Source organism: Cricetulus griseus, chromosome 7 (assembly GCF_003668045.3).
Source record: "Cricetulus griseus strain 17A/GY chromosome 7, alternate assembly CriGri-PICRH-1.0, whole genome shotgun sequence".
In the NCBI taxonomy this organism is placed as follows: Eukaryota; Metazoa; Chordata; class Mammalia; order Rodentia; family Cricetidae; genus Cricetulus; species Cricetulus griseus.
Genome location: NC_048600.1, coordinates 18738268 through 18764566, shown reverse-complemented (window position 1 = coordinate 18764566; position 26299 = coordinate 18738268). Strand labels below are relative to the sequence as shown.

The 26299-nt window shown below is 41.8% G+C and overlaps 1 protein-coding gene across 5 annotated transcripts in view; it reads left to right on the top strand.

The window, feature by feature from the left end:
* Nucleotides 1-215: 215 nt before the first annotated feature.
* Ldah (lipid droplet associated hydrolase) overlaps nucleotides 216-26299 on the top strand; it is a 54837-nt gene continuing 28753 nt past the window's right edge. For 2 of the 5 annotated variants that reach the window (XR_003486965.2, XM_027424604.2), the window contains exons 1-4: nucleotides 216-297; nucleotides 9337-9492; nucleotides 12508-12648; nucleotides 14898-15067. Coding sequence is in view for 4 of the 5 variants with exons in the window: in XM_027424604.2 (XP_027280405.1) it covers nucleotides 9339-9492; nucleotides 12508-12648; nucleotides 14898-15067 (465 nt within the window). In the remaining variant the exon portion in view is untranslated. Of the gene's footprint in view, nucleotides 298-558; nucleotides 651-6441; nucleotides 6568-9336; nucleotides 9493-12507; nucleotides 12649-14897; nucleotides 15068-26299 lie in introns of those variants that run through there. The other 3 variants (XM_035447641.1, XM_027424606.2, XM_027424605.2) reach the window with 3 other exon arrangements.

Genomic DNA, 26299 nt, shown 5'->3' with positions numbered 1-26299 from the left:
GAGGAAAACCTAGTTTATCAAAAACGACAAAGAACAGAAAGCGGGTAAAATTCATATGAAATGAGGGAAACTCTCTATGTGCTCTCAGCGATTCCGCTGGGAAGGGACCACATACAAAACAAGCTGTTACTAAAACTCTCCCACTCGCGGGCCTCGCTCAGAAAGCATTTTAAGGTTGCCAACTTCCGGGACCCGAGCGGCGCCGTGTTGTGACGTCCAGACCGGGCGGGACTTCCGGGTTTGGGTTAGCCTTGCCAGGCATTTGCGGACAACCGTGCACACATTCCAAGTGGACAGGTGAGGTGCTGCTACTCGATACATGGGTGCTTTTGTCTGGGGAAGGTCAGGCGTGCAGGGTGGGGCGCGGTGCAAGGATAACGGAGCTGCCATCATCCCTCGTGCAGAGCCGCCGAGCTGGGCCGTGAGGAAAAAGATGGTACTACATGCACCCTACTGTGGCTAGGTCGCCAGAGGCTCCCTGGGAAACGATGAGTCCTTGCGTCGTTAGCCAGCCCTCTAGAGATGAGTCAGAGTCTGTCCTGGGGCTGCCCACGCATCTGAAGTCCACGCTGCTTTTCGTGAACTCTTCCTGCCATAGTTGGAAACTCTCACCTTTGGCGCCTTTCCCCCCCTCACAGTTGAGAATACAGGTTGAGACACATCTTTCATGAATCAGTAATTCACCTCTTGCCTTTCATGTTATTACTTATCATCTGTTCTCTGTCCGGAATGATAAACAGTGGGAGGATTTATAGTCTGCGGTTGAACCCACCCAACCTTCTTTGCGCTTTTAGTTTTAAATGCATGCCCTTAAGCTGGGGTAGGGGTGTAGCCAAACAGACCTGGGGAAGTAGAAAAATCTCTAGTCTTTAGTCACAAAGGTTTCTTTAAAACAAAATGTTGGAGCCATAAGTGGGAGTGTTTGGTGTCTGTTGAATGCTTTCTTGTTTTCCATATAAAGTTGAAGGGCCTTTCCATCCCTGTGGTTTCTCCTGAGAAATCCGCATGAGAATACTCCTCACCATTACAGATAATGTGTCGCTGCTCTCTGATTGTAAGATTCCTTCCTTCCTTCCTTCCTTCCTTCCTTCCTTCCTTCCTTCCTTCCTTCCTTCCTTTCTTTTTCTTTCTTTCATGTTCTTAGTTTTCCAAAATGCCCCTTTGGCATGCCTTGTATTTCTGTAGTTTTTCCAACTTGAGGTTTGCTAAGCTTCTTGAATCTGTATATTTGTGTCTTTCTCAAATTTGGGAAGTTTCCAGATACTGTTTCTTCAAGTGACTCTTTTAGCCCCACGTTATCTCTTCTGGAATTCTGACTGTGTGAATTTTAGGTTGTAATTGTAGTACCCGTCCCTGGGCTACTGCTAAATTTTTAGACTATTTCCCACTAATTCAAGTCCATTAATTCTGTGACTCTATCCTCATTTTCTGATCTTTTTCTTTGCTGGTTCCACTTTGCAGTTTATCCCACTGTGTAGTTAATTGTTATTTTTAAATCCCTTGCTCTTGTTTCTTACATAGCGTTCTTTTGGGAGCTTCCAGACTTTAGTGTGCTCTTACCTTTTTCTGGAGTTTGGCTATTTTCTTGTAAGAATACTTTAATCAACTCCTATCTCACTTTTGGAAACTAATTATGTTCCAGATGCCTTCAACATTTTCCCAAACTGCTTTGTTGAAGTTGGGATGTTAGTATGTAGGAGAAACTGGTAAGGTCGTCACTGGCAAAATGTCAGATTACTTTCTGAGATGTGCTATGGTACACTTGTCTCTTAAAAGTTCAAAATGCTTATCAGTGTGTTGTGATTTAATGCTCCATGACGAGTGAGGTGAGGTCCTAAGAGGTGAGACAACTTTAATCTCATCCTCAGGAGCCACTTGGGTTTGGATATCAGCCTATCTCACTGCAAAAGCTTATCAAAATAGGCCATGTGGAAAGCTTAGATAGGGATGATGTGTTGTGGTCTTCCAAACCAACAACCCATTGTTTTAGAGCACCCATTTAGGGTTATCAATGAAGTTACTTCCTGATGACTCCTGACCCAGGGAGCAAGTCAAAGCCAGCTGTTGATGTTCTTAGCTAACCTACGTGGGATTGAATCAAGACTGACCTTGCACTACCTTTTTAGAACTCCTAACCCACAAGATCTGTGAGGATATAACATGTTGTCTGAAGGCACTGAAGTGTTGGTATGGTGTGCCATGTAGCAAGAGTACATGGGGTTCCTGAGAACTTTTTATTTTTTAAACTGTAACTATAGTGAGTGCTTGTCTCTTGCAAGATATCGTCTGGGATTCCTGATTTTCTAACTCATTAATCTGATATTCAAGAAACTCATAATCTGGAGCAGGAGAATCCCGGTCCTGATTCAGATGTGTGCCTGTGTGTTTCTGCACACCTGCCCCCTGTTGTCTGCATTATACTTAAGGTGTTTTTTTTTTTTTTTGTTTGTTTGTTTGTGTGTGTGTGTGTGTGTGTGTGTGTGGTGTGGTGGGGGGTGCGTGTTTTTTAGACAGTTTTATACCATGTATCCCTGGCTGTTCTCAAACTCGCCACATTCCTGCCTCAGCCTCCCAAATTCTGGGATTCTGGGCAAGAACCAGCATGCCTAGATGATAGTTTCCATATTGGTATTCTTTGACTCTTCTAGAAAGCCCTTATGGTTATTAACCATCTGCTTTTGGCCATTGTCTTTTATAAAGCCCTTCTGATATTTTGCCTGTATTTTAATTGGATTGTCTCTTTCTTGCTGATTTGGAGGTGCTCTTTCCATACTCTGGATATGTGCATGTTGAGAAAGTCTGTTTTGTATGTATACATACTACACAGAGGTAATACAAAATATATGGACTGAAGATGTAGCTAAGTGATAGAGCAATTTCCTAACATAGAAAAGTTCCCGTGTTCAACCCCAACCCCATCAAATAGTAATTATTGTTCACATAGATCTTATACAGAGAGATTAAGAAAATGAATTCAGTTACAGAGTGGAAGAAAACTGGAAACCTGTACACATCCGTGCACACAGAGAGATGCATAATGATACATGAGTAGAGTTCAAGATTCAAACCTGTTGCTAGAGAGTATCCTAACAACAGTATTACAACCAAAAGACTATATGTATGTGTGCATCTTCTCCTACTCTATTTTCTGACTATATTTTCACTGTCAATGTCTGTTGATGAATCTAAGTTCGCAATCTAAAGGGTGCATTTTAAAACTCCTTTGTGGTTAAGATGTACTATACCTTGATTTAGTGACCTTTGATTGTCCAAAGGTCAGGAGATAGGTTGTAGTAAACATGAGTCTCTGGGATGCTTTGTTGTTTTCTTTTCCTTTTAAGCTGTATGTGGCAACCTGTGTTATGATTCATTATTTTCCTTATTGATACTTAATTGGCCCATGTTTGTTTAAAAGACCATCATTCCCTTTCTTCTGTCCATATATAGCTTGATTTTTTTCCTTTTTTATTTTCTTCTACATGCAGACATCCAGTTTGACCAGCACCATTTGTTGAGGATCCTTCCTTCCTTCTTTCCTTCCTTCTTTCCTTCTTTCCTTCCTTCCTTCCTTCCTTCCTTCCTTCCTTCCTTCCTTCCTTCCTTTCTTTCTTTCTTTCTTTCTTTCTTTCTTTCCTTTCTGTGTATTTCTGACTTCTTTGTCAGAAATCAGGTGACCATTGGTGTGTGGATTTCTGTCTGTGTCTTCATTTGGATTCCAGTGATCATCATGTCCTTTTATTATGCCAATATTATGTGGTTTTTATTACTATAGCTCTGTGGTACAACCTGAAATCAGGGATGGTGATACCTCCTGCAGCTCTGTTCTGTCACTCTGTCTCTTTATCGGGGAATTGAGAGCATTGACCTTAAGAGATATCAATGACCAATGATTGTTGATTTCCATTATTTTGGTGGTAGGGTGTATGTTTGTGTTTTCCTGGCTTTCTTTAAGGGATGTATTAATTTCCTCTTTAAGGATCTCTATCACCTTCATATAGTTGGTTTTAAGGTATTTTTTCCTGTGCTTCAGCTATGTTGGAATATCTGGGGCCTGCTGTGATAGGATAGTTGGGCTCTAGTGGAGACATACTGTACTGACTGTTACTGTTCTGACGATGGCCTCTAGGCATCAGGGTTTGGGGTGATTACAGGTCTAGATGCTGATTTCTGGGTTTTTCTTTCTTGAATGGGTATTTTGTTCCTTGGTTTGTTTTCTCTCTGGATTTTCATAGTGTGATGGCTATGTGTTGCCTGTTTTCCTAGTGTGCTCAGCTGATGTGGTTGGTCATGGGTTATGTCTGCTGGTGCTGGAGGCTGGGATTAAATTATGAGTTGGGAGAAGGAGGTCTGAAGGGATTGTGCCTGGGATCAGGAGACATGGGCTGCTGCAGCAGGAAGGGAGCCCTCAGCTGGTGAGCTGTTGCAGAGCTAGGGAGGTGATTGAGGGATTGGGGCTTCGGGAACAGAGAAGTAGAGAAGGTCTTTGGCCAGTCTACCTGGTTTTTTGGCAAGCATGACCTGCAGTTGAGCAGGGGGCATCTGTTTGCTTTGGGTACTGGAATATAGCATGAGTCAGGAAAGGGAAGCCAGGAGAGAATGGTCTGTGGGATCCATAGGAGATGTGGGCAGGGGAAAGGGAGGCTGCAGCTGGTGTTTTGTTGCAGCTCTAGGGATGGATGGCTTGAGGCATTGGGTCTGGGGGAACAGAGATAGTGGAGGAAGCCTGCCGGCAGGCTTTGTATTCCATATTTTTATGTTATATTTTAAATCTATTCACTGCTTTCTTCTCACTCAGATATCACATTTGGTTTTTCCTCTTGTAGAAATTTGTTACACATTCTTGGATAATTCTTTTGGTAGTTACTGATTTTGTTTTTTTACCAGGCAGAAAAAACTTTTTCCTGGCTTTTTTAATTGTCATCAGTGGAAGTTTTTTTAGAGCAAGCTGGTCTGCTATTGCAAAATCAGATTCACTGCAATTTAAACTTAAAACAAATCTCGAATGGCTGGTAATATTGTTAAATAATAGAACACATGTGTAACATGTACAAGGCCTTGGGTTCAATTTCCAGCACCACGTAAAACAAAACAAAACAACCCCCCCAAAAAAATAAAAAACAAAAAAACCCTCTCTAATCAAAACCAACTGCTAGTCTCTCTTCTGTGGTTTAACCAGCATGTTAGTGTTTGAAATAAAGCTTCTGCTATTTTTCATATTTCCTTCTCATATTGTCTTTCCATATGAATTACAAACTTGTTGTGTCTGCCACGAACCTCAGAAGTCAATCTGTGCATGTCCAGTTGCCAAATATCCCCTATAGGTTAAACACTGGTGCTCAGGAGCCACATGAATTAATTTTCATTCAAGAATCAGACATACAAAGTGTATGTTCTGCTGTGATTCATGGTGAGATGATAATTGGTCCATGTGTTTGATGATTCACATGAAGACTGGCTTTTGAGGAAGTCTTACAAGCTTCTTAGACGCCTGATGTGTGTAGTAAGTGACACAAGTTATTATTAGACATTGTTGGTAATTTAACTCCTGCAGAGTGGAGGATGGCTCGGGGGTAAAGTGCTTGCTGTGCAAGCAGAAAGATGTGAGTTTGAATCTTGAGTACTCATTTAAGAGTTCTATTGTGATCTGGCACAGGGAGAGTGGGAGGGGACACATGGGTCCTGAGAGCTTGCTGTCTGAAAAAATTAAGGTCCCTGGGTGCAGTAGGTAAAGGTACAAAGCAGTACTTAAAAAGTTGAGCTCTGTCCTCCATTCATACACCCAACAGGCGAGGACATACACGTACCAAAAGAAAAAGGGAAAATCTGAACAACTCCCCTGCTGTCTTTTTGATGTGACTGAAAACACATTCTGACTCAAGCTTTTTAAAAGTTGTCATTGCCAGTTCCTACATGATTGTGGGAATTCTGGGTTGCTAAAATAAACAGCAGACATTGGGATGCTAAAGCCAAATAAGATACACATACAACTCTACTTTGAATATTTTTGTTCAGCATCTTAGCTTTATCGTTCTCATTGGCCTTGTGCAATATAAATAGTTTATACATATGCATTATAATTATTATAATAAATATAATGAAAATATTGTAGGTTTGATCTTCTGAGATTTATACTGATCAAATACTTGTTCTCTGTTTTACATATTGCCTAGTTTTGTGTAAGATTAAATTGGGAAAAATATGTTGCTATATAAAATTCAAACATTCTTAATATAGATTAACACCTGCATTTAGAAAAACAGGTTTGGGTAAGTTGCCCACGTCATAGTCACACTTGGTTGTCATCAAGCCCAACTCTTGGTGCTTATTAAATTGATATCGTCCAGGCCTGCTCATAGGCTGAGGCCAAGGGTGGAGTTGCCACCCTTCAACACCTTATAAGTGTCATAACCTGTTTTGTTAATCTGTCACTTGCAGAACTGAATTCCTACACGCTCTTAGGTAAGATTTTCTTTCCTTCTCACTGCTCATTGAGAATAAGACGTAAGAGGAAGGGAAGTGAAAGCTGCCCTGGGAACACGAGTGTGAACTCCGCGCTTCTCTGTCCAGGTCTGTTTTGCTTGAAGTGTCTTAGAATTGTAGTTGTGGTTTTTGTCTTCCAATTTTTAAAGACTGTGCTTGAGTTTCTTATCTACTTGAACTCTCATAAATCTTGAGGTTAATCAAACGTCCAAGGTGTCTTTTACTTGGAATTAAGTAGTTGAGAGTCAGATGTGTTTAATGACTGAATTTCCCTCTAGTAAAAGTGTAAAGTTGGCCAGCCAGTGGCTTTGAAGTCAGTGCCCTAATTTAACATTTTGCGAAAACTTCCATCCTATTTCATTGTAAATGTCAGAAAACTTTCACAAATGTACTTACTGTGTTATGATAGTTTTAGAGGTGAGGCTATAGTGACATTTATTAGTTAATTAAAATCAGTCTGCATAAAAGGGTGAGAGACTGATTTAGTCAGTGTATTTTGTTTCAGGAGTAGTTCCCACATCTTAAAGGTTTTTCATTTTTGTAAGCATCCTTGCTTAAGAAAAATAAATTAAGACTTTTGGTTAAATGTAAATATTTAAATACTTGTGTTTATTTCTTCTTCCTACCTAAATTCACAAAATTGACAGTAAAAGTAATATAGGCATAAACAAAGGGAATGAAGGGATAACAGATCCTAAAACAAGACAAGTGAAATCATAGAAATTTTATGGGGAAAAGGGAAAGTTAAAGGAAATTAGCAAAGCTTTCTTGATGGGGCTGGTGTGATCAGAACTGTAGTTTATTACTCCCTAATGATGAGCCGTTATATGATTGACTGTACAATGCTCTGTCACAATTTGCTTAACTCAGTTAATGACCACTTGGGTTCTTCAGCACTTTGGCTTTTATAAACATACTCCTTGTGTCAGTGTTATGAACATGTTTGTGTGATTTTTTTTGTTTATTTTAGAATTAGTTCCACAAAATGAGGCAAAGTGGTTGCCTTTTGTAGGTATTGGTCCACGCTGTCAGATAATTTCCAGATGTGTGGAATTTCCCATTACACTGCATCCTAACCAGTGTTGAATTTGTCTTAACTGAGGTGGTCTGCCTGGGGAAAGACATTGAGTGCTTGCAGTAAGTTTATAGCTTAGCTGGCTTCCTAACCAATGTTCACTGTGGAAAAGACTCTGGGCAGGGGAAATGAGTGTGTGTCCTATGTAACCATGAGGATCTGGGTTCAAATCCTCAACACCCACATCAGGTGTAGCCAGAGTGCATGTGTACAGCTTGAGACAGTTCGGGGCCACCGTGGAGAACAGCTGTCTAGCAGAGGGAATGAGGAGTGGCCATTTGGGGTATTGCCCCAGTGCTGCAGGTACTGTGTGAGGAGCACTTAGATAAAGTACAGTGGCCAGCCCATTGCTGGTGTAAGATGCACTCTGGAGACACCCAGCACTAGAGCAGTGTTTTCCATTCTGAGCATCCTTGACCTTTTGGACTGGGTCTTTCTTGATGTTTAACAACATACTTGGCCTCTAATCACTGTGCCAGGAGTTCTCAGTTCTACCAGTGAAAAATAGCTCCAGTTTTTGCTCTGCATCTTTTGGTGACAAAATCCTCTGTGATTGGAAAGCAGCTGCATCTGGGGGATTTCACAGGCTGAACAGCACAGGGGAAGAGAAGTGCAAGCTAGGGAGAGCCTACAGGGGAAGCTTCCAGCTGCCTCTCAAGCCTCCTCCACCAAGAACTCAACATGGCCTCCGCTGACAAAGAAAACCATTCCAAAGACCAAGGTCAGAGCTGTGAATGCAGTGATGAGAGTGGGTCACGGACAGCAGCAGGGAGGCATTCCGGAAGTAATTGAAGATAACATAGTGACCAGGGTGATAGCAGAGAAGCGGTGGGTGCTGACGACAGGACAGGATAGTCTGGAGGGTGGGGAGGGGCAGGCTGGCATGAAGGGGCTAGAAGGACTGAGTCTTGAAGTGTTGAGATCTGGTGCCATTGGCAGGGAGGGCAAAAGCGTCGGGGTGGGGGTTATTTAAAGGTCTCAGGCCCACCAGTTTGTATGTGTGAAGTTATTCAGAGACTCATGCATACTTGCTGCCTCATGTCCTGGGTATTCTCTGTCTATTCTTTCATAAATCAATGGCATAGTGCTTCCATTATGCAAGACAGTGTGCTTACAGAATTCGGACAGAAGAGAGTGACTAGAACGAGTATAAAGGAACTCAGTGGTTTTTCCATCCTGGGAGAGCTGAGCTTCTCCCCCCCCCCTCCAGCCATTGCCAGGTGAAGGTTGACGGTGTTGAGGGCCCGTCTCAGGTGAGGCACTGAGCTATCAGGGAACTCCAGACTGGGGGAGGGAGAAGCCATCCAGGAGCACTGTGGCTTCCAACTGGAGGCAGCCACAGGAGGAATGCTAGTCTGTCTTTGACTCCTGCTCCATTCTAGCCTTTTCCTTCCTGACTGTGTGACTCCTTGTTTCTCAGGAAACCCCTTGTGGTTGGTGTGACCATCCCTCTCAATCTTTTAATGCACACAGCTGAATAGTCTCGTGTCTTTGACATGCCCTGTGGCATTCTCTTCTGAGTGTTTTTGAAATGCCCCCTTCTTATTCTTCATTGCCATTTTTATTTCAAGGTCTTATATTTTACTGCCTGTTGTGGGGGATAGGATGGGGGAGGTTGAGGCAGTGTCTTCTGTAATCCACCTTAGCCTCTAACTCTATGTAGCTGAAGAGGCTAACCCTTGAACTCATACCTCTGCCTCCTGGGTGCATCTGTGCACCACCACTCCTGCCTTCACTCCCTCTTTATTTTGTTTCTCACCACCCTTTACCTTTTTATTTAGAGATGGACTCAAAAGTTCAGGAAGAAATCCCTGTGCATGAGGAATTCTTTCTCTGTGGTGGAGTTGAAACCCAGATTATAAAATGTGGGCCCTGGACTAACCTCTTTGATGAACAAAGTGCCACCAAGCCAAAACTGCTTATCTTCATTATTCCAGGTAAGTGTAAAAGTCACAGACACTCAAAGCCTCTGATTTCAGAATTACTGTTGGCAAAATATGGAGAACTGGAGGGAAATTAAATTATAACTGGTAACACCCATTGTTACTACTGAGGGTGTGTGGCTTTTTCTTTACATTGATATCATTCATATTCACTATTATACAGAGATGCCTTGTACCACATGGGCAGTTTTGTAATTTCTCTTGTAATTGTTTTTGTATTTATATCTTTATCAAATCTTAAGGGTTTTTTTTTGCTTGTGTTTTTGGTTTTTTCCAGACAGAGTTTCTCTGTGTAGCTTTGTAGCCTGTTGTGGAACTCGCTCTGTAGACCAGGCTGACCTTGAACTCAAAGAGATCTGCCTGCCTCTGCCTCCCAAGTGCTGGGACTAAAGGTGTGTGCCACCACCACCTGGCGCAAAGTTTAAATTTTCAACAACTTTATTCCACCTTATTTTAAGATGATTATTTGCTTAATATCGAGTTTTATTCTGGGGTTTTCTTCCTGGTCAATTGTGACTTTTCTCTGTCATTGTCAGAGATATCTGGTTGGTTGAAAGCAATAAACTTTGAGATTGTGTTCTTCTTGGCACACATGGCAAGACTCCCTGTTGGTGAGTCTTTGACATTTCTGCATTTATTTGGTTGTGCAGAAATGTTCATCATTATGAAACTGGTCAAAATCCTCTTTTCCTTTAAGGTTTTAAAAACAGCTCTGTGTGCTATGTGTTTTCACTGTCTTGTTGTGAATCCTTCAGACTGGGTAATGTCTGTTCTCCCCTCTCTCCTTAGATGGTCATTAAGTGATTCAGACCATCAGACTCATTGTATTGGCAGTGCTGTCTTTGCTCTTCCAGTCTGCAACACTATCTTTACAGAAAGCAGATTCTTCTGCAGCTGAGTCTGTGTCCTGTGCCTCCGTGTGCTTGTCCTTTGTGTTCTCTTGTTGTAAAACACCTTCACAGCTAGGACTCATCCTTGCTTATTGTTTCTTATCCAGGGTACCATTTGCCTTTTCTTCATTTGCCTTCATAGTATTTTATTTTATTATTTATTAAGAGGGAAAAGAAACCTCATTTAACTGATCTTTAGAATTAGCTTTTTTAGTTCCAAGAAATCCTCAGAAACACTTTTAACATTGGTATGCTCTTGGCGTTTAGTTCATCACATTTCTTTTTGGTCTTGTGTTTCATTTATTGAGGGGTGTAATGAGTCTTTTTCTGTCCCTCCAGCCCGCTCCCAAATAATGACCCAGAGACTTCTTATTAATTATGAAAGCTTAGGCTTGTTCCTAACTAGCTCCGTAACTTAAATTAAGCCCATTTATGTTAATGTATGTTCTATCACATTTCTAAATTATTTACATTTCTGTTTATTATTCTGACTATTAGGTGTCATCTGTTCATTTCCTCCTAGATAATGAGTATATTTTCCCTCTCTCCTTTCCCATCCTTTTGTATTTTTTCAGGTTTTAATCAGATCAATGTTTAGTGCTTTTTCTGGCATTAAGTGGTACTGCATAGTGATTGTATTGTATCTTGTGCAACCTGTAGTGTATTTTGATGGCTTTCCTTCCTTTTTCATCTTTGCTTGTTTTCACTGAGGTAATGTGTGTATCTCCCTCCTTAATTTTCTCTGCTACATGGATGTCTTTTGTATGCTGTGAATATGTGTTGCTCTCATTGGCTGATAAATCAAGGTGCTTTGGCCTATTTCAAGGTAGGATAGAGGGAGGTGGGAAACCCAGGGAGAGATACAGGAGAGGAAAGGCGGAGTCTGAGAGGTGCTCAACAGAACTGATGAAGCAAAACATGCAGAAAACGAGGAACCAAGCCCTGACGCACGTGGCAAAGCATGGATAAATAACACGGGTTATTTTAAATGTCAGAGGTAGCTAATAATAAGCCTGAGCCATTGGCCAAGCATTTATAAATAATGTTAAGCCTTTGATTGATTATTCGGGGGTGGCAGGCAGGATAGAGATCCCAACATGTCTCTAAAAGTGAAAAGCAGTACCCAGGCCACATTGGAGGATGGTTTCTTACTCTTGAGGCTGTGGCCCCAGAATGTGCTGTCCTTTGTACCTTGTCTGCACTGACCATGCTCTGGGCTTCTCCTTGGCTGCCCTCCTTTGAATTCTTGTTTTCTGTGCCAGGCTTCCTCAATCCTGTGCTGCACTCTTGATACTCTCTTGCTCTTGATGAAGCACGTCGAGTTATTTCCTGAGAAGTGCAGAGGAAGTGGTCTTGTAAATAATTCAGCGCATCAGAAAGTTTTATAAGGCTGGGGGTGTGGCATGGTGTGCTAAGTATGTGCAAGGCCCTGGGTTTGATCCTACCACCGAAAAAGGAGGAAAAAAAGGAGTCATTATCTTAGACTTCTAGCTTGGAAATAATTTTTCCTTGGAATTCAGAGCCAATAATCCCCCCTTTTTTGTTTAATTAATTAATTAATTTTGGTTTTTTGAAATGGGGTTTCACTGATTATTCTGTCAAAAATGTCTTCTGTATACACACGAGAAAAATCACTTGTAGTGTATATGGCCATCAGTGATTGATTTTATACACACACACACACACACACACACACACACACACACACACACACAAATACAAATACACAACAAATACTTCAGATGGCAAGATAACACTGTTTCCTAAGATCCTAACATTGATTAACTGGCCTGTTTTTTTGTTTGTTTGTTGTTATTGTTGTTTTGTTTGAGTTTTAGTTTTTGTACAGCTTAATAACTGTTGTGGTCAGATCTTGAAATGCCATAGAGATGTATTAGTGGTTTGAGGCTTTATTCTGGTAACAATGGGAAGTCACATGAAAGTGATTTAAAAAGATACTTCTATACTTTGGTTTGTGGCTTGATGATCTTTCTTATGACCTAAATGTTATTGAATTTGTGGAGAATGCTGTGAGAAAACCCAGAGCCACTGTTTTTGGTCTGTCCATTACCTTGCTTGGGTCTGTTGTCTTTCTAATCCAAAGTCTTTCTCTTCTTAGGTAACCCAGGCTTTTCACCCTTTTACTTGCCGTTTTCAAAGACCTTGTATTCCTTGACGAAAGGCCGCTTCCCAGTCTGGATGATCTCTCATGCTGGGTTTGCCATGGCTCCCAAAGATAAGATTCTTGCAGGACCAGATGGTATGTCCTTTTGAACTTGTTTTGATTGATAGTAAAGTGTTCTTCATGTTTCTAGAAAGCCTATTAGTATTCATATTTCATAAGTAATCACCTCTGTTTGTGGTTTTAGACCTCAGGTGCCACATTTGTCTAATTTTAGAGATAGTTTGTCTGTTACTACAATAAGTGGCCAGCCCTGAGTCACTGATTGGTAGATGCAGGACACCACCGAGAATCTGTATTTCTAACAGTTGCCAGCAGTGTTTGTGCTGCTGATCCTTAACCCTTGAAATGCTTGGCCATGGATTTTTCCCTGCTACACACTAGTGCCCCAAACCAGTGAGAGGTGTGTGTTGTGAGTCAGAATTTCTAGGAAATGTGTTTATTTTCTGTTTTAAATTGATGTTTGTTTATTTATAACTTTACCTGAGTGTTTATTGTTTGGATTGATTCTAGACTTACTAATGTGTTACTGACTTAGCAATTAGACTGAGCTCTTTGCTACCTAATGAGAACAGTGCCATCTAGAGGCCTTAGCAAAGAGGGCCAACAGACTCTGATGGAGGGATCAAAAAGGGCCATTTATCATCCCCAAGGATTTATGAACAACTAGGCAATGCTATGTAGTATTGCAGGAGAATTAAATAGAGATGCTCACCTGTGCCTTCTCTTCTGCAAGGTTCCTTGAGCTCCAAGGGGAAGGAACTGATAGAGACTCCCAACCTAGGCTCTCTCCACCTAATGTTTGACTGTGAATCTCTGCATTCACTCTGACCAGCTGCCACAGGCAGCCTGTGTGGTGATGACTAGACTTGGCACTGGTCTATGAATATAGAAGCATGTCAATAGGGATCATTTCAATGCTTTTTTTTTTTTTTTTCCTGTCTGCCCTGTACAGTTCTACCCAAGATTTCTGGGCTGTTCAGCCTCTGGTTCTTGGTCATCCAGACAGTGCCAGACATGGGCTCCCTGTCTCGTCATGGGCCTCAAATTAAGTCATTCTAGTCACTGGTTGGCCAGTTCCACAAGTTCCGAGACACCATGCTCCAACACACCTTGCAAGCAGGATAGATTATAGGATAAAGGTTTTATGACTGAGTTGGTGTCCCAGTCCCACCACTGAAAGCCTTGAATGCTTACAGAAGATAGATGGTTCAGGCTACAGATCCTCCATTACCAGGAGCCCTTGCTAGGGGAAACATTGTAGATTCCAAGGAGTTTCCACTGCATTAGGTTTCCATCTTGTCCCCGAATGCCCTCCAGCTTGTCATATCTCCCCATATTCTCTCCCTCCATCACCCTACCTGACCTTATCCTTCCTATTCCCATCCTTACCTGCCCCTAGTCCACCTGCAGGATCTATTCTATTTCCCCTTCCCAGGGAGATCCTTGCCTGTGTCCCACCCCCTCATCCCCCCACAGCCCTCCTTGTTACTTGACCTTTATGAGTCTGTGAATTGTAGCATGATTTTCCTTTACTTAACAGCTAATGTCCACTTATAAGTGAGTACATACCATGTTTGTGTTTCTGGGTCAGTGAGCTTTAGCAAGTGTAGTTTTTAGTTAGGTCTTGAAGAGGCTAGAAAAAGAGTTGGGACAGGAAAGCCTATTTCAGGTCACAACTGTATGAGTTAACATTGAAGTTTCTACTTAATTCTTTAAGTTCTTTATACACAGATTATTCAACATAGTCAAGCAGTATTGTGTGTTTTCTTAGTTCACTGGATGTGAGTCAGCTTAACCCAGTGGTTCCCAGTGTGTAACCCTAGACTCAGCAGGGCTGCATCTCCTGGAAACTTAGAGAAGAAAACTCTAGGACCTCTACCCAGACTTACTATGTCACGAACGCTGGAGTCAGGGCCCAGCTATTTTTCAGCAGACCTTCCCAGGTATTTGTTACATGATCAAGTTCGAGAATGACTGGCCTGAACTAACAGGAGTTCGTGGAATAGTTGAACATTTGTGGGCTTTGAGAACAGACCCGAATTTGAATCTCTGCCTCCTACTTCATAGGTGTACAGCTAACAGTCTTCCCATAATACCCATGAGCTGTGATGTTTCAGATAATGCTGCTATCCCCTTCTATGGTAAGGGTGGGTTTCTGTAATGTAAGTGTCTAATACCACAGCTAGTGTGTTACAGGCTTAGGACAAATGGTCAGGCTTAACTCGCTAAGTTACTGCTTTGAACCTGGGCATTTTTTGTAGGTACTGTTTCTACTTGAATAAGCTTGTTTACTTATTGAAGTATGTTCATATTTTCGATTTTAGAGACAAATGCTCAGGAAATTGAGGACGTCTATGGTCTAAATGGTCAAATAGAACACAAACTAGCCTTTCTCAGAGCTCACGTGCCAAAGGATGTGAAGCTGATACTCATTGGCCATTCCATAGGCAGCTATATTGCTCTTCGGCTCATGAAGCATGTCCCTGAGCTGCCCGTGAGTATGCCTTAGAAGATGACTATGGGTAGCTGATTGTGCACTTGCAAAAGCCCTCCTGTTTCCTTTGCTTTTTTGTGTAACAGGGGGAGGAGGGCATGGTGCCTGCCTCTTTCTTTGTGTCTTTATTTCCAAAGACCTGTGCCTAAGAAATTCCCATAATGTTCCATGAATAATAGTGGGAGAGATAGAGATTTCTCCAAATGAATGTCTTTGAATCTAGGTTTCTCTGGAGTTCTAGAGTTATGTTTGAGTTGCTCTCTTTTATGAAACCATGTTTAAAAGTAGTTACTGATAGTGACATGGAGTGAACTCTGTCTTTATTGAAAGAGTGTTTTGACAGTATCAGTGGACTGGAGAGATGGCTCAGTGGTTGAGAGCACTGACTGCTCTTCTAGAGGAGCCAAATCTAAGTCCCAGCACCCATGGTGGTTCTCAACCTCCTGTAAGTGCAGCTCTAGGATTCTATGCCCTCTCTGGCCTCCACAGACACTGCATGCAGATGGTGCACTGATATACATGTAGACAAAACACCCATAAAATTAAGTAAAAATACATACATCTCCCAAAAATTGAAATAAGAAAATTTTCCTGTCTCTTTCAAGAAGCAAAAGGATGTGTCCTTGTCATCAAACATGCTAAGTGATCATAAGTTTCTATTCTTTTCTGTTCTGTAGTTTGCTGGCCCTTTTGAGACACAGATACATGTTTTCATTCACAAATACTTTCTTTGTTTGTCTGTCTTTTTGTTTGTAGTTATGATGCTGGGGATGGATTCAGGGCCCAGTGCATGATAGGCAAGCACTCTTCCACTGAGCTGCACCCACAGCCTCATACAACTGGACACATAGTGGGGCATTGTAGTCACAGAGTCCAAGTTAAAGTGACCCCAAAAAGGAGGGAACTCTTTAAGAGCCTTAAATGTGTGCTTTAACTCACATATCATGAAATGACCCATAGAGTGGGTACAATTTACAAGATACTTTATATCTTAATTTATGTCTTCATTTGGCACGCATGTGTACAAAACCACTTTTGTGCATCTCGAGGACACCCCAGGGGACACCACATGTTTCTGAGCTAATAGCCTAGAGTCTCATGGATGAGACAGCTTAGCAAGAGGAAGCGATATCCCTTCACTGAAGCCCTGTCCATGAACTCTTTCACTCCATGTGAGAAAATGTCTCTAGCCAGGTCTTGGATCCCACTAGGAATTCGACTCCTTTCCTGCCAGCTTGCTACATTCAGCGCTCAAACCAGCACTTGGAAAGAGTAAAACTATAGTCTTCCTGTTTTTAAAACCAATTTGATTTTAATTTTCTCCTCTTGGATATAAGAAAATGTATTTTTATGTCTAAATGTGAACTCAATAAATTGAAGATTATACTCTATTCACTGAATTCCTATTCTACTCAGTTGTGGTTTTACTTCCCTAGATAAGACATTTTATTCAAAACAAAGCTTTCCCTTTGATGCCAGCCTTAGGGTGACTTCCAACCTCTTTTCTGTCCTTGAGATTCCTCTCTCACTATATTTGGCCACCATCTTTCTAATTCCCACCCTACCTACATGTAAGCTTATAGTCACACAGTCCCTGTGGGCTCCAGCTCTCACTAGTCACTTAGGCTCAAATATGTTTTGTCATTTTTTTTGTTTACGTGAACTTGGACAAATCATTGAGTCCCTGGCCTCAGTTTTCCCATCAACAAATTGGAAATAATTATGTGTTCTTCAAGGATTTTGTGAGGAATTATGCAAAATATTCAGAGTGTTGTCTGGGATTTTAAAGTTCTAGGCAGGTATTACCTATTATTGTTGTTGTGGCAATAACACTAGGCTTGTCTCAATGATTTGGTTAACTACTGTTATGAATATCAAATTCCCCAGACTAGTGTAAAATGGTATGTATTTAGCATCTCAGTTTCTGGGCAGAAATGTGATCACAGCTTAACTAGGTTCCAGACTGCAGAGGTTTCACTAGGTAGTAATCTAGTATCTTCCCAGGATTGCCGTCTCCTGTGGACACTTGAATTAAGATGGGGAGTGGGAAAGGATGGAAAGAGCTGGACGGGAGAGTGAGAACCATGAGCTTAACAAAATGCATTTGTAGAGTTTCAGAGAGCTGTGAAACTGTATTTCCTCTTCTCTAATGGAGCTGGAGAGATGGCTCAGTGAGTAAAGTCTCTGCTGCACAGACTTGAGAAGCCAAGTTTGGATCTCCTGTACCTACATAAAAGCCCCCTGTAACACCAGTTCTACGGGAGCAGAGAAGGTAGATTGCTGGAGCTTGCTATCCCACCAACCTCAACAAATCAGTGAGCTCCAGACTCAATGACAGTGTCTCAAACCTAAGATGGAACACAGTTGAGAAAGACACCAGCATCAACGTTTGCCCTCCCCTCCACATGCACATGCATACACATGCACACACATACATACACATATACACACATGTTTATACCACATACATGCAGAAGAAGAGGCACACAGACACAAGTGTCTATAATAGAGAAGAATGTGTGACTGTACATGTGAGGCACCTTTGAGGAGGGAAGGGAACCGTCTCTGCACTGTTGTGTTTTCATTATTCAGGGGCTTTATCTGAGGCTAGAGAAATGGTTCAGCAGTTAAGGATGCTTGTAGCTCTTGCAGAGGATTTGGGTCCAATTCTCAGAACCCACAAGGTAGCTTCCACCATCTGTAACTCTAGATCCAGGGATGTGGTACCTTCTGACCTTTGCAGGCACCAGTCGTGTGCATGGTATACATACATACATACATGCAGGAAGGCAAAATACTCATACAAGTAAATAAATCTTTAAAGAAAGCTTTATCTGGTTTCAATTATCTGCATTGTTGGAATTCCCCACCACTCACTACGTCCCGCATTAAACACCTGGGCCTGTTAATCTGGTGGTGTGATCCATGCTGACTTGTTGAAATTTCACTGTCTCTAAGACAACACAGTGCCTGCATGCCTGAAGTTCATATGACATGCTCCATTTGAGATGCACTTGACAATCAAATGAGTTTGTGGAAGCCAGAGTGTTGCAATCCTAATCATTTTGCCAAAAATAAATTAGCTGTTATGTTTTATAGCATATGAAGTGTGATAATAAGAAACTTGTGTTTCCATCTGCTCTGTTATTTTTACTGGAATTTTTGACTCCCATAAGAGTTTGAGGGCACATTTACAGTGGACTAGCTGGTTTGTTTGGTTTGCTTTGGTTCAGTCTCTGCAATATTTTTGTGAAATTATTGACAACTTTATTCTTAAATCATTTGAAGAGACTTATTGCATAATGCCAGATATACTATATGATCTGTAGTTTCATACAGTGCAAAATAATTGCTTCTTTTAAAATCTGGAATTAAATTTTTCTAATCAAGTTTGATGTATAAAAATAAATGAACTAGCCGGGCGCTTAATCCCAGCACTCAAAAGGCAGAGGCAGGCCCGCCTGGTCTCCAGAGCGAGTGCCAGGATAGACCCCAAAGTACACAGAGAAACCCTGTCTCGGGGAAAAAAAAAAAAAAGTTAATTGGAAGACTGATAAGTAGTGGCTGCCCTGACTTGTCATCATAAACATAACTGTTTTTAGATCCATAGGATCTTAGAGCTGAGATGAGCTTAATTAACAGCCATCTTCATTTTATACAGATGATGTAAGAGAAAGGGGTCTGGTCAGGATTCAGCCTCCTCTGAATCTTGAAGTGGGATGCCCTTCTGTTCTCTGTGTTTATAGAGAGGGTCTAGGGAGGGGTCTGATGGCCTTCAGCCTTTGGGTGTGGGCCCACAGTGTGCATGACTGCACTGATGTCATCTAAAGGGCTGGAGAGCTTGCAGGTGCTCTAGCAGTTGTGAGTAGCAATCTTTCCCTATTACCTAGACCCTGCTTTCTCAGCATCAGCCCTCTGCATGTTATGAAGGTGCCTTCCAATTGGTCATCTCCATGAAGTCAAGTTTAGGACCTGCCCAGTCTATGGATGGCATTGTCTGCTGACGTCAAGTAATTTCCTATTTGGTGATAATATCCTTTGGGAAGTAGGAGAACAAATTTGTCTTATGTTATTTCGAATTCCATGGGGAAATTGCATGGTAACTGACAGCTGGGTTTTTCTGAACAGCATAAGTGTCTTCCTTTAAACCAGCTTCACCTCTGTGATTTACAGCATGCTTGGGCAGGCAGGCAGTTAGAACTGCATGTAGCTGTGCTGTGTTCTGTTTTGTAGTTAGGCTAACACAGGGAGGGAAGAGACAATGAGTTGTGTATTGTACCAGCTGTCGCCAGAACCCTGTCCCTAGGTCTGCTAATCACAAGTGAAGGAGAGAAGAACTGTGTTGAGAGTAGAACCTTCTTCCATTCCAGAAGATCAAAACCAGCTTTGTTGGCCAAAGTTTCTAAACAGAGCTCTTCTCCATGGACAGGATATATGGATAGGCTTCTAGAAGTATTCTTTTCATGAGATAGAAAGTAGGAGTCACTATGCACGCTGTGCAGTGAAACACTGTAGAAAAGAAGGAACTTGCTTTTGTCCCTGGGCCTCTGAAGACAGTAATAGCAGGCAAAATGTCCACTTGGGTTGTAGTCTAATCTAAAGAGGTTGTCAGATGTTAGCTCTTGGGCTAGTAGTGGGGACAGACAAATATAGGTTGGCTAGAAGCCACTGAGGGATCATTCATGTCAGACATCCAGTGACGTCATTTCTCAGTGAAGGAAATGAAACAGAAAAGAAAGTACAGTAAAAGGCAAACACGCAGGTGATGGGCCTGTTTCTTAGTCCCAGTGAGCAACACTAAGTGCAGTATACAGAATATAATTCCCAGTGGAGATTAAAATAAAGAGGGCATAGATGTGTGTACACTGGAGGAATTGTTCCATTTGGTATAAAAGGAAAACAGAGAGAAAGATGCAAAAAATAAAGCTGTGTCCCAGAGTGTCACCCACAGTCTATAGGTGCACCTTGTGATGTGCAGTGGGTTGTCAGTGTGGATGGGTAAGGCTCTAGGCTGTACCACAGTTGCATAGGCACAGGGCACAAGCCTGAGCAAAAGTCTTGTTTCCTGATTGTAACACAAATCCTCTGAGGATAGGTTGTCCCTATGTCGTTTTTCTGAACAGTCTTACTCTGGAATTCTAACTGATGGAGTATCTGCTGTCTGACATGTTCTGTCATCATGGAGAGGATAGAGGTGTGTGGGGCTGCATTTTAAAGTGTCTTTCTAGAGATGATACTACTTCTCACAGTCCAGGGCAAGTCACATGACCAGGGTTTGGCCCATGAGGCTGGGATGTCTAATGCTTTCCAGAGAGAAATGCCTTTATGAATGATAAAACAGCACTTTAAAAAATAGAACAGCGTGTATTTATATTGTAATATTGGTATTTATTGTGAGACATTTGTTTCTCATTTTACAAGTGTGTGCTGCTTTCTCAGATTACATCTGGAATGTATATCTAATTGTGAGTTAAGGTAAAAGTTTTGAAAACAATTCATCCAGACTAGTGTAGCACAGAAGCTTTGAGAAGAGAAAGGAGGTCAGGAAATGTACAGTGATATTGAGGATTGAAGAGCCCTGGCTCCCTGTCATTCATTCCTCAAGAAATGGAATTGATTTCCTCTCCCCTTTCTATTTAGGCTGGGCACCTGACCTACTTCCAGCAAGTCAGTGCAGTGACTTGGGGTTGAGGTTCTGGCACTTCCAAGTACAGACCTCCGTGGTCTGGGACCTTCTGTTTCCTCCAGCTCAGTAGGCAGCTGCCATATTAAAGGTCTAGCTACCTTGGCATTGCCTGGCTGTGCACATGAGAGGGTCCTGAGGCACTTGGCAAGCAGCCTTTTAGACCATCAGTGGCCCAGCAGATACAGGAGCCACATAGCCACCTAGCTGAGTCCTGCTTGAATTCCTCACCTGCAAGGTCCTGAGACAGAGTGGTATTCTACAGTAACAGATAGCTGAACCAACCTGATACTGGCTAATAAGAGGAGGTGGAAAGCATCCCATTGCTGGAATTAACAGTTGAAGTTTACCCTGGAGAGTACATTGTTAGTGAAATAAGAGAAGAAAGAAATGGAATTTGGAGTGGTAGATATTGATCTAGAAGTCGACCAATGAGGAGAAAAATCCAATTAGGAAATAAGGAACTGGTCAAGGGAACATATTTCTTTTAAAAAAATTTTTCCCATTTGTATGCATGTGGGTGTTTTGCCTGCACGTGCATCTGTGTTATCACATGCCTGTAGTGTTAGGGGAGACCAGAAGAGGCGTTGTATCTGCTGGGACTGCAGTGACAGTCCCTTGTGAGCTGCCACCTCTGCTGAAAGTCAAATCCAGGGCTTCTTCAAGAGCTGCTAGCACTTTTAACCACTAAGCCGTCTCTCCAGCTCCTTTTACTTAACTCAGCTGTTTACTGCTGTTTCTTCAGTACTTGAGTTCTTCAGGCACATAAGGGGAGGGTTAATAGGAAGTGGGTGGATGTTTGCTCTGCAGGGAGTTTGGGGAGAATCTGGAGGGGTCGGAGCGTGTGTGAATGTTATCGGTGCAGAAGGTAAAAGAAGATGGTATTGAGGCATGGCTAAGGGCAAAACTTGAACTAAACACAGGATCAGACTTGTAGAATTGAGATGGGGCCTATGGGACAGCACAGTACAGGATACTGAATTCTACAGAAGCAGTGCAGTCATTTGGCACGTGTTTCCATGTGACTCACTAGTGAATCCTGGTGTGTTAAAACACAGAGATCAGATATTCAACCATAAATACTCTGCCTTGGGAAAGACTTCTGTGTTAGAAAACAGTAATCTATTCTGGAGAAAGCTTGTATTGAATATGCTATACTGCTGTGTTTCCAGTGACTTAACTATACTCTGACTTGGCATATATTTGTTTTTTTTTAATATTTTTACATTTTAATTTATTTTGTGTGCCTCAGTATGCAAATGTGTGTGGTTTCACATGCCAGTACTGCACACATGTGGAGGTCAAAAGGCAGCCTGGGATGGATACACTCCTTGCACTGCGTGGGTCTCAGGGATAGAACTTGGGTCATCAGGCTGGGCAGCACGTGCCTTACTAACTGAACAAGCTTGCCATATTCAGTATGAATGTCACTATGTTGTGCACACATGTTTTCTTCTCTGAAGCTCTCAGACTACTTCATTGAAAACTGGACACATGGAAAATTTCAACTTTTCAAATTCAGCCATTGTTAGCTATCTGAATATTTTTGCAAATCCCAAAACTGCTTTCAAAGTGGAAAGTTTATGTGGTCTTTTTCATCTTTTCTTAACTCAAAAACTATTTAATACATTTTTCTCAAACTTTGCAAAAATAATCACCTTTGGGCTGAAACTAAGCATGGAAAATTTCACCACAAAAGGCTAATTTTTTGGAAAGCTGCAAGCAAGTGAAATGGGGTTCATAATAGAACATTCTTCATGTGTGTCTCAGTACTCTTTCTAATATTCTTCATCCAGGGTTTCTCAGCTCACAGTTCTCAGTATACACTGTCAGGTGTGGAGAGCTTCCCTCATCCTGCCCATGCTTGGTGAGCTGTGCTTAAAATGACAGATAGGACAGGAGAAATGACTGCTGGCTGAGCACATGTAGCATTTACTAATGTAGTGATGCCACTTTCAGGCTCGGAAGGAATCATTTTTTTCTCTTTTTTTTTTTAATTTAAATTAGAAAGAAGCTTCTTTTACATGTCACTCTCAGGTTCCCCCCCCCCACCCTCCACTGAACTCCTGTCCCAACCCCTTTCTGCTCCCCAGGGAGGGCGAGGCCTTCCATGGGGGATCTTCAAAGTCTGTCATATCATTTGGAGCAGGTTCTAGTCCCGCCACAGTGTGTCTAGGCTGAGAGAGTATCCCTCTATGTGGAGAGGGCTCCCAAAGTCCATTTGTGTACTAGGGGTAAATACTAATCCACTACCAGTGGTTCCATAGATTGTCCAGACCTCCAAACTGACCTCCTCCTTCAGGGGGTCTGGAACAGTCCTATGCTGGTTTCCCAGCTATCAGTCTGGGGTCCATGAGCTCCCCTTTCTTCAGGTCAGCTGTTTCTGTGGGTTTCCTCTGCCTGACTTGACCCGTTTGCTCATCATTCCTTCTTCTCTGCCACTTGATTTCAGAGTTCAGCTCATCTTTTAGCTGTGGGAGTCTGCATTTGCTTCCCTCAGCTACTGGATGAAGGCTCTAGGATGGCATATAAGGTAGTCATCAATCTTGTTATTGGGGAAGGGCATTTGAGGTAGCCTCTCGATTATTGCTTAGGTTGTTAGTCGGGGTCAACCTTGTAGGTCTCTGTTCATTTCTCTAGTGTTAGAATCCTCTTTAAACCTATAATGGCTCCCTCTAAAATGGTATCTATTTTCTTGGTCTTCTCTATTCTTCCCCTGACCAGATCTTCCTGTTCCCTCATGTCTTCCTCTCCCCTCGTCTTCTCCCCTTCTCTTTCTCTAAATCCCTCTCCCCTCCCCCATGCTCCCAATTAGCTTAGGAGATCTTGTCTGGAAGGAATCATGTTTGTTTCTAAAAACATCCAATACCTTAAATTTTGTCTTCAGAATTTTTGAGGTTTTGAAATGTTTCATAATAAAAAAAAGTAAAATTAGCACTGGGCATTGGAGGCCCACACTTTTAATCCCAGAACTTGGAAGGCAAAGACAGGAGAATCCATGTGTGTTTGAGACCAACCTGGTCTAAAGTGCAAGTTTCAGGACAGTTAGAGCTACACAAAGAAATCATGTCTCAAGAAAATAAAAGAAAAAAATAAAATTAGCAATTAACAAAAGAAGTTTCTTTTTCTCTTTCCTGCAATGTTAGCTTACTGTGTATTTCAATGAGATAGCATAGTGCTGAATATGGTTGGTCTTTGTTTTTTTTTTTTTTTTTTTTAAGACAGAGTCTTAATCTAACATCCAGGCTGCCTAGAACTCACTATATAGCTTTTTGGTAATGGTAACTCTTTCTGCCAGCTGCCTGAGTTCCACTTGCCACATTAGGCCCTGAAATAACACACAGAGTCTTATATTAATTACAGTACTGCTGGCCAATGACTAGGATTTCTCATTTGATAGCTTAGTCTTAATTATCAACCATAACCATTAATCTATCTATTTTATAAAGACTTAGGGTCCTATCTTCTTGGGATCACATGGCAACAGCAGTCTCTACTCCATTTCCCAGAATCCTCCTCAACTGTTAGCCCCACCTATTTTGCTTTCCTATTGGCCAACAGTGCTTTATTTATCAACCAATAAGACAGACATATGCGCCGGGCAGTGGTGGCCCACGCCTTAATTCCCAGCACTAGGGAGGCAGAGGCAGGTGGATCTCTGTGAGTTCGAGACCAGCCTGTTTACAAGAGCTAGTTCCAGGACAGCCTCCAAAGCCACAGAGAAACCTTGTCTTGAAAACCAAAAAAATAAAAAAAATAAAAAAAAGATGAACATATGCACAGAAGGACTTCCCCCATCATAGCTCAGCTTGGTCTCACACTCACAGCGACCCTCCTGCCTCAACACCCTGAATACAGAGATTACAGTATGGTCTTCTCAATCTAGTTATGAATCTACCTTAAATTCCCTCAGCCAATGCCTAATTTCCCTCCTTACACAAAAGTGATTGTATCCTGTGTAACAGATGGCTGACTTCATTACAACACTTGAGAATGTTAGGGCTCTAAGGCAAGAGGAACCCTGTTAATGTGAGGCTGACCTAGTGAGTTCCAGGTAACCTGAGCTATAGATTGAGACCCTGCTTCAAAACTAAATAAACAGGCATATTTGTAAACCATCTCAGCTAATATCACTATATGCAATTGTAGAGGGCAAGGAATAAATAAAAAACTTTTCTTCATTGATAATTTTACATTTTTATTATGAAGATTTAAAAAAAATCATAAATATAAAAATCAAGGTGCTTGACATTTTCACAAACAAAATAATTATGTGATGAATCTACAAATCCCATCATCTATAGTAGTATAGCCACTAATCTTTAGTATTTTCATTTCATTGTTTTCATGAGCATTGAGTTAATTGCAGTCTTTATGGTAGTTCATTTTTTGTCTGTATTAAGTAATGGATGTAATCTATGTGTTGATTGCCATTTTATACAGAATTTCTTTTTTAAATTAATTTTTATGTAAGTTAAAAGCAATCTTATTTTATGTACCAATACACTCCTTAGGGAGGCTTCCCATGGGGATCATAAGTCTGTCACATCATTGGGGCAGGACCTAGGCCCTCCCCTATGTATCTAGGCTGGGAGAGTATTTCTTCATAGGGAATGGGTTCCCACAGCCCATTCATGCACTAGGGATAAATACTGGTTCCACTGCAGTGGCCTTATAAACTGCCCCAAACCCCACTAATACCCATGTTCAGGGATCAAACCTATGTTGGTTCCCCAGCTGTCAGGGGTTCATGAGCTCCCACTTGCTCAGGTCAGCTTTTTCTGTGGATTTCCCCAGCATGGTCTTGACCCCTTTGCTCATCACTCCTCCCTCTCTACTACTGGATTCCAGGAGTTTCGGCTTAGTGCTTATCTGTGAATCTCTGCTTCTGGGTGAAGGCTCTGTGATGGCATTTAAGGCAGTCATCAGTCTCATTAATGAGGGAGGGCATTTAAGGTAGCCTCTCCACTATTTCTTAGAATCTTAATTGGGGCCATTCTGGTGGCTCCCTGGAGATTTTCCTACTGCCAGGTTTCTTGTTAAACCCATAATGGCTCCCTCTATTAAGGTATCTCTTTCTTTGCTCTCCTTCTTTGTTCTTCCCCCAGCTCAACCTTCCTGATCCCTCATGTAGTTAATTGTTCTCCACAGGCAGAACAGGCCTGTGTCATCTACCAAGTACTGGTGGTGACAAACGGTCTATGGTCTTGTGTTTTTGTGAGGCAGTGGGGCATTCAGAGCAAATATTAGAACTTCCTTCTTACTTTGGTCCATTCCCATGATTTCAGAGTGCACTTTAATTCTCAATTTGTTTCGATATAGATCAACCAAATACAACTCTGTGGTTGCTCGTGTGTGTTTAGTTTTCCTTGCTGCATACAGTTTTGTTTTAACATGGGTCACAGTAAAGGACCATTTGTAAAAATAATGGATTGCTTCCTGTTTCTGCCAGCTGATTTGATCAGCCCAGAGTTCCCTGAGAATTGTGGGTTACACAACTAGTGTGGAATCTGTGTGATATTTCAGATTGGTGGTGACTGAATTAACCG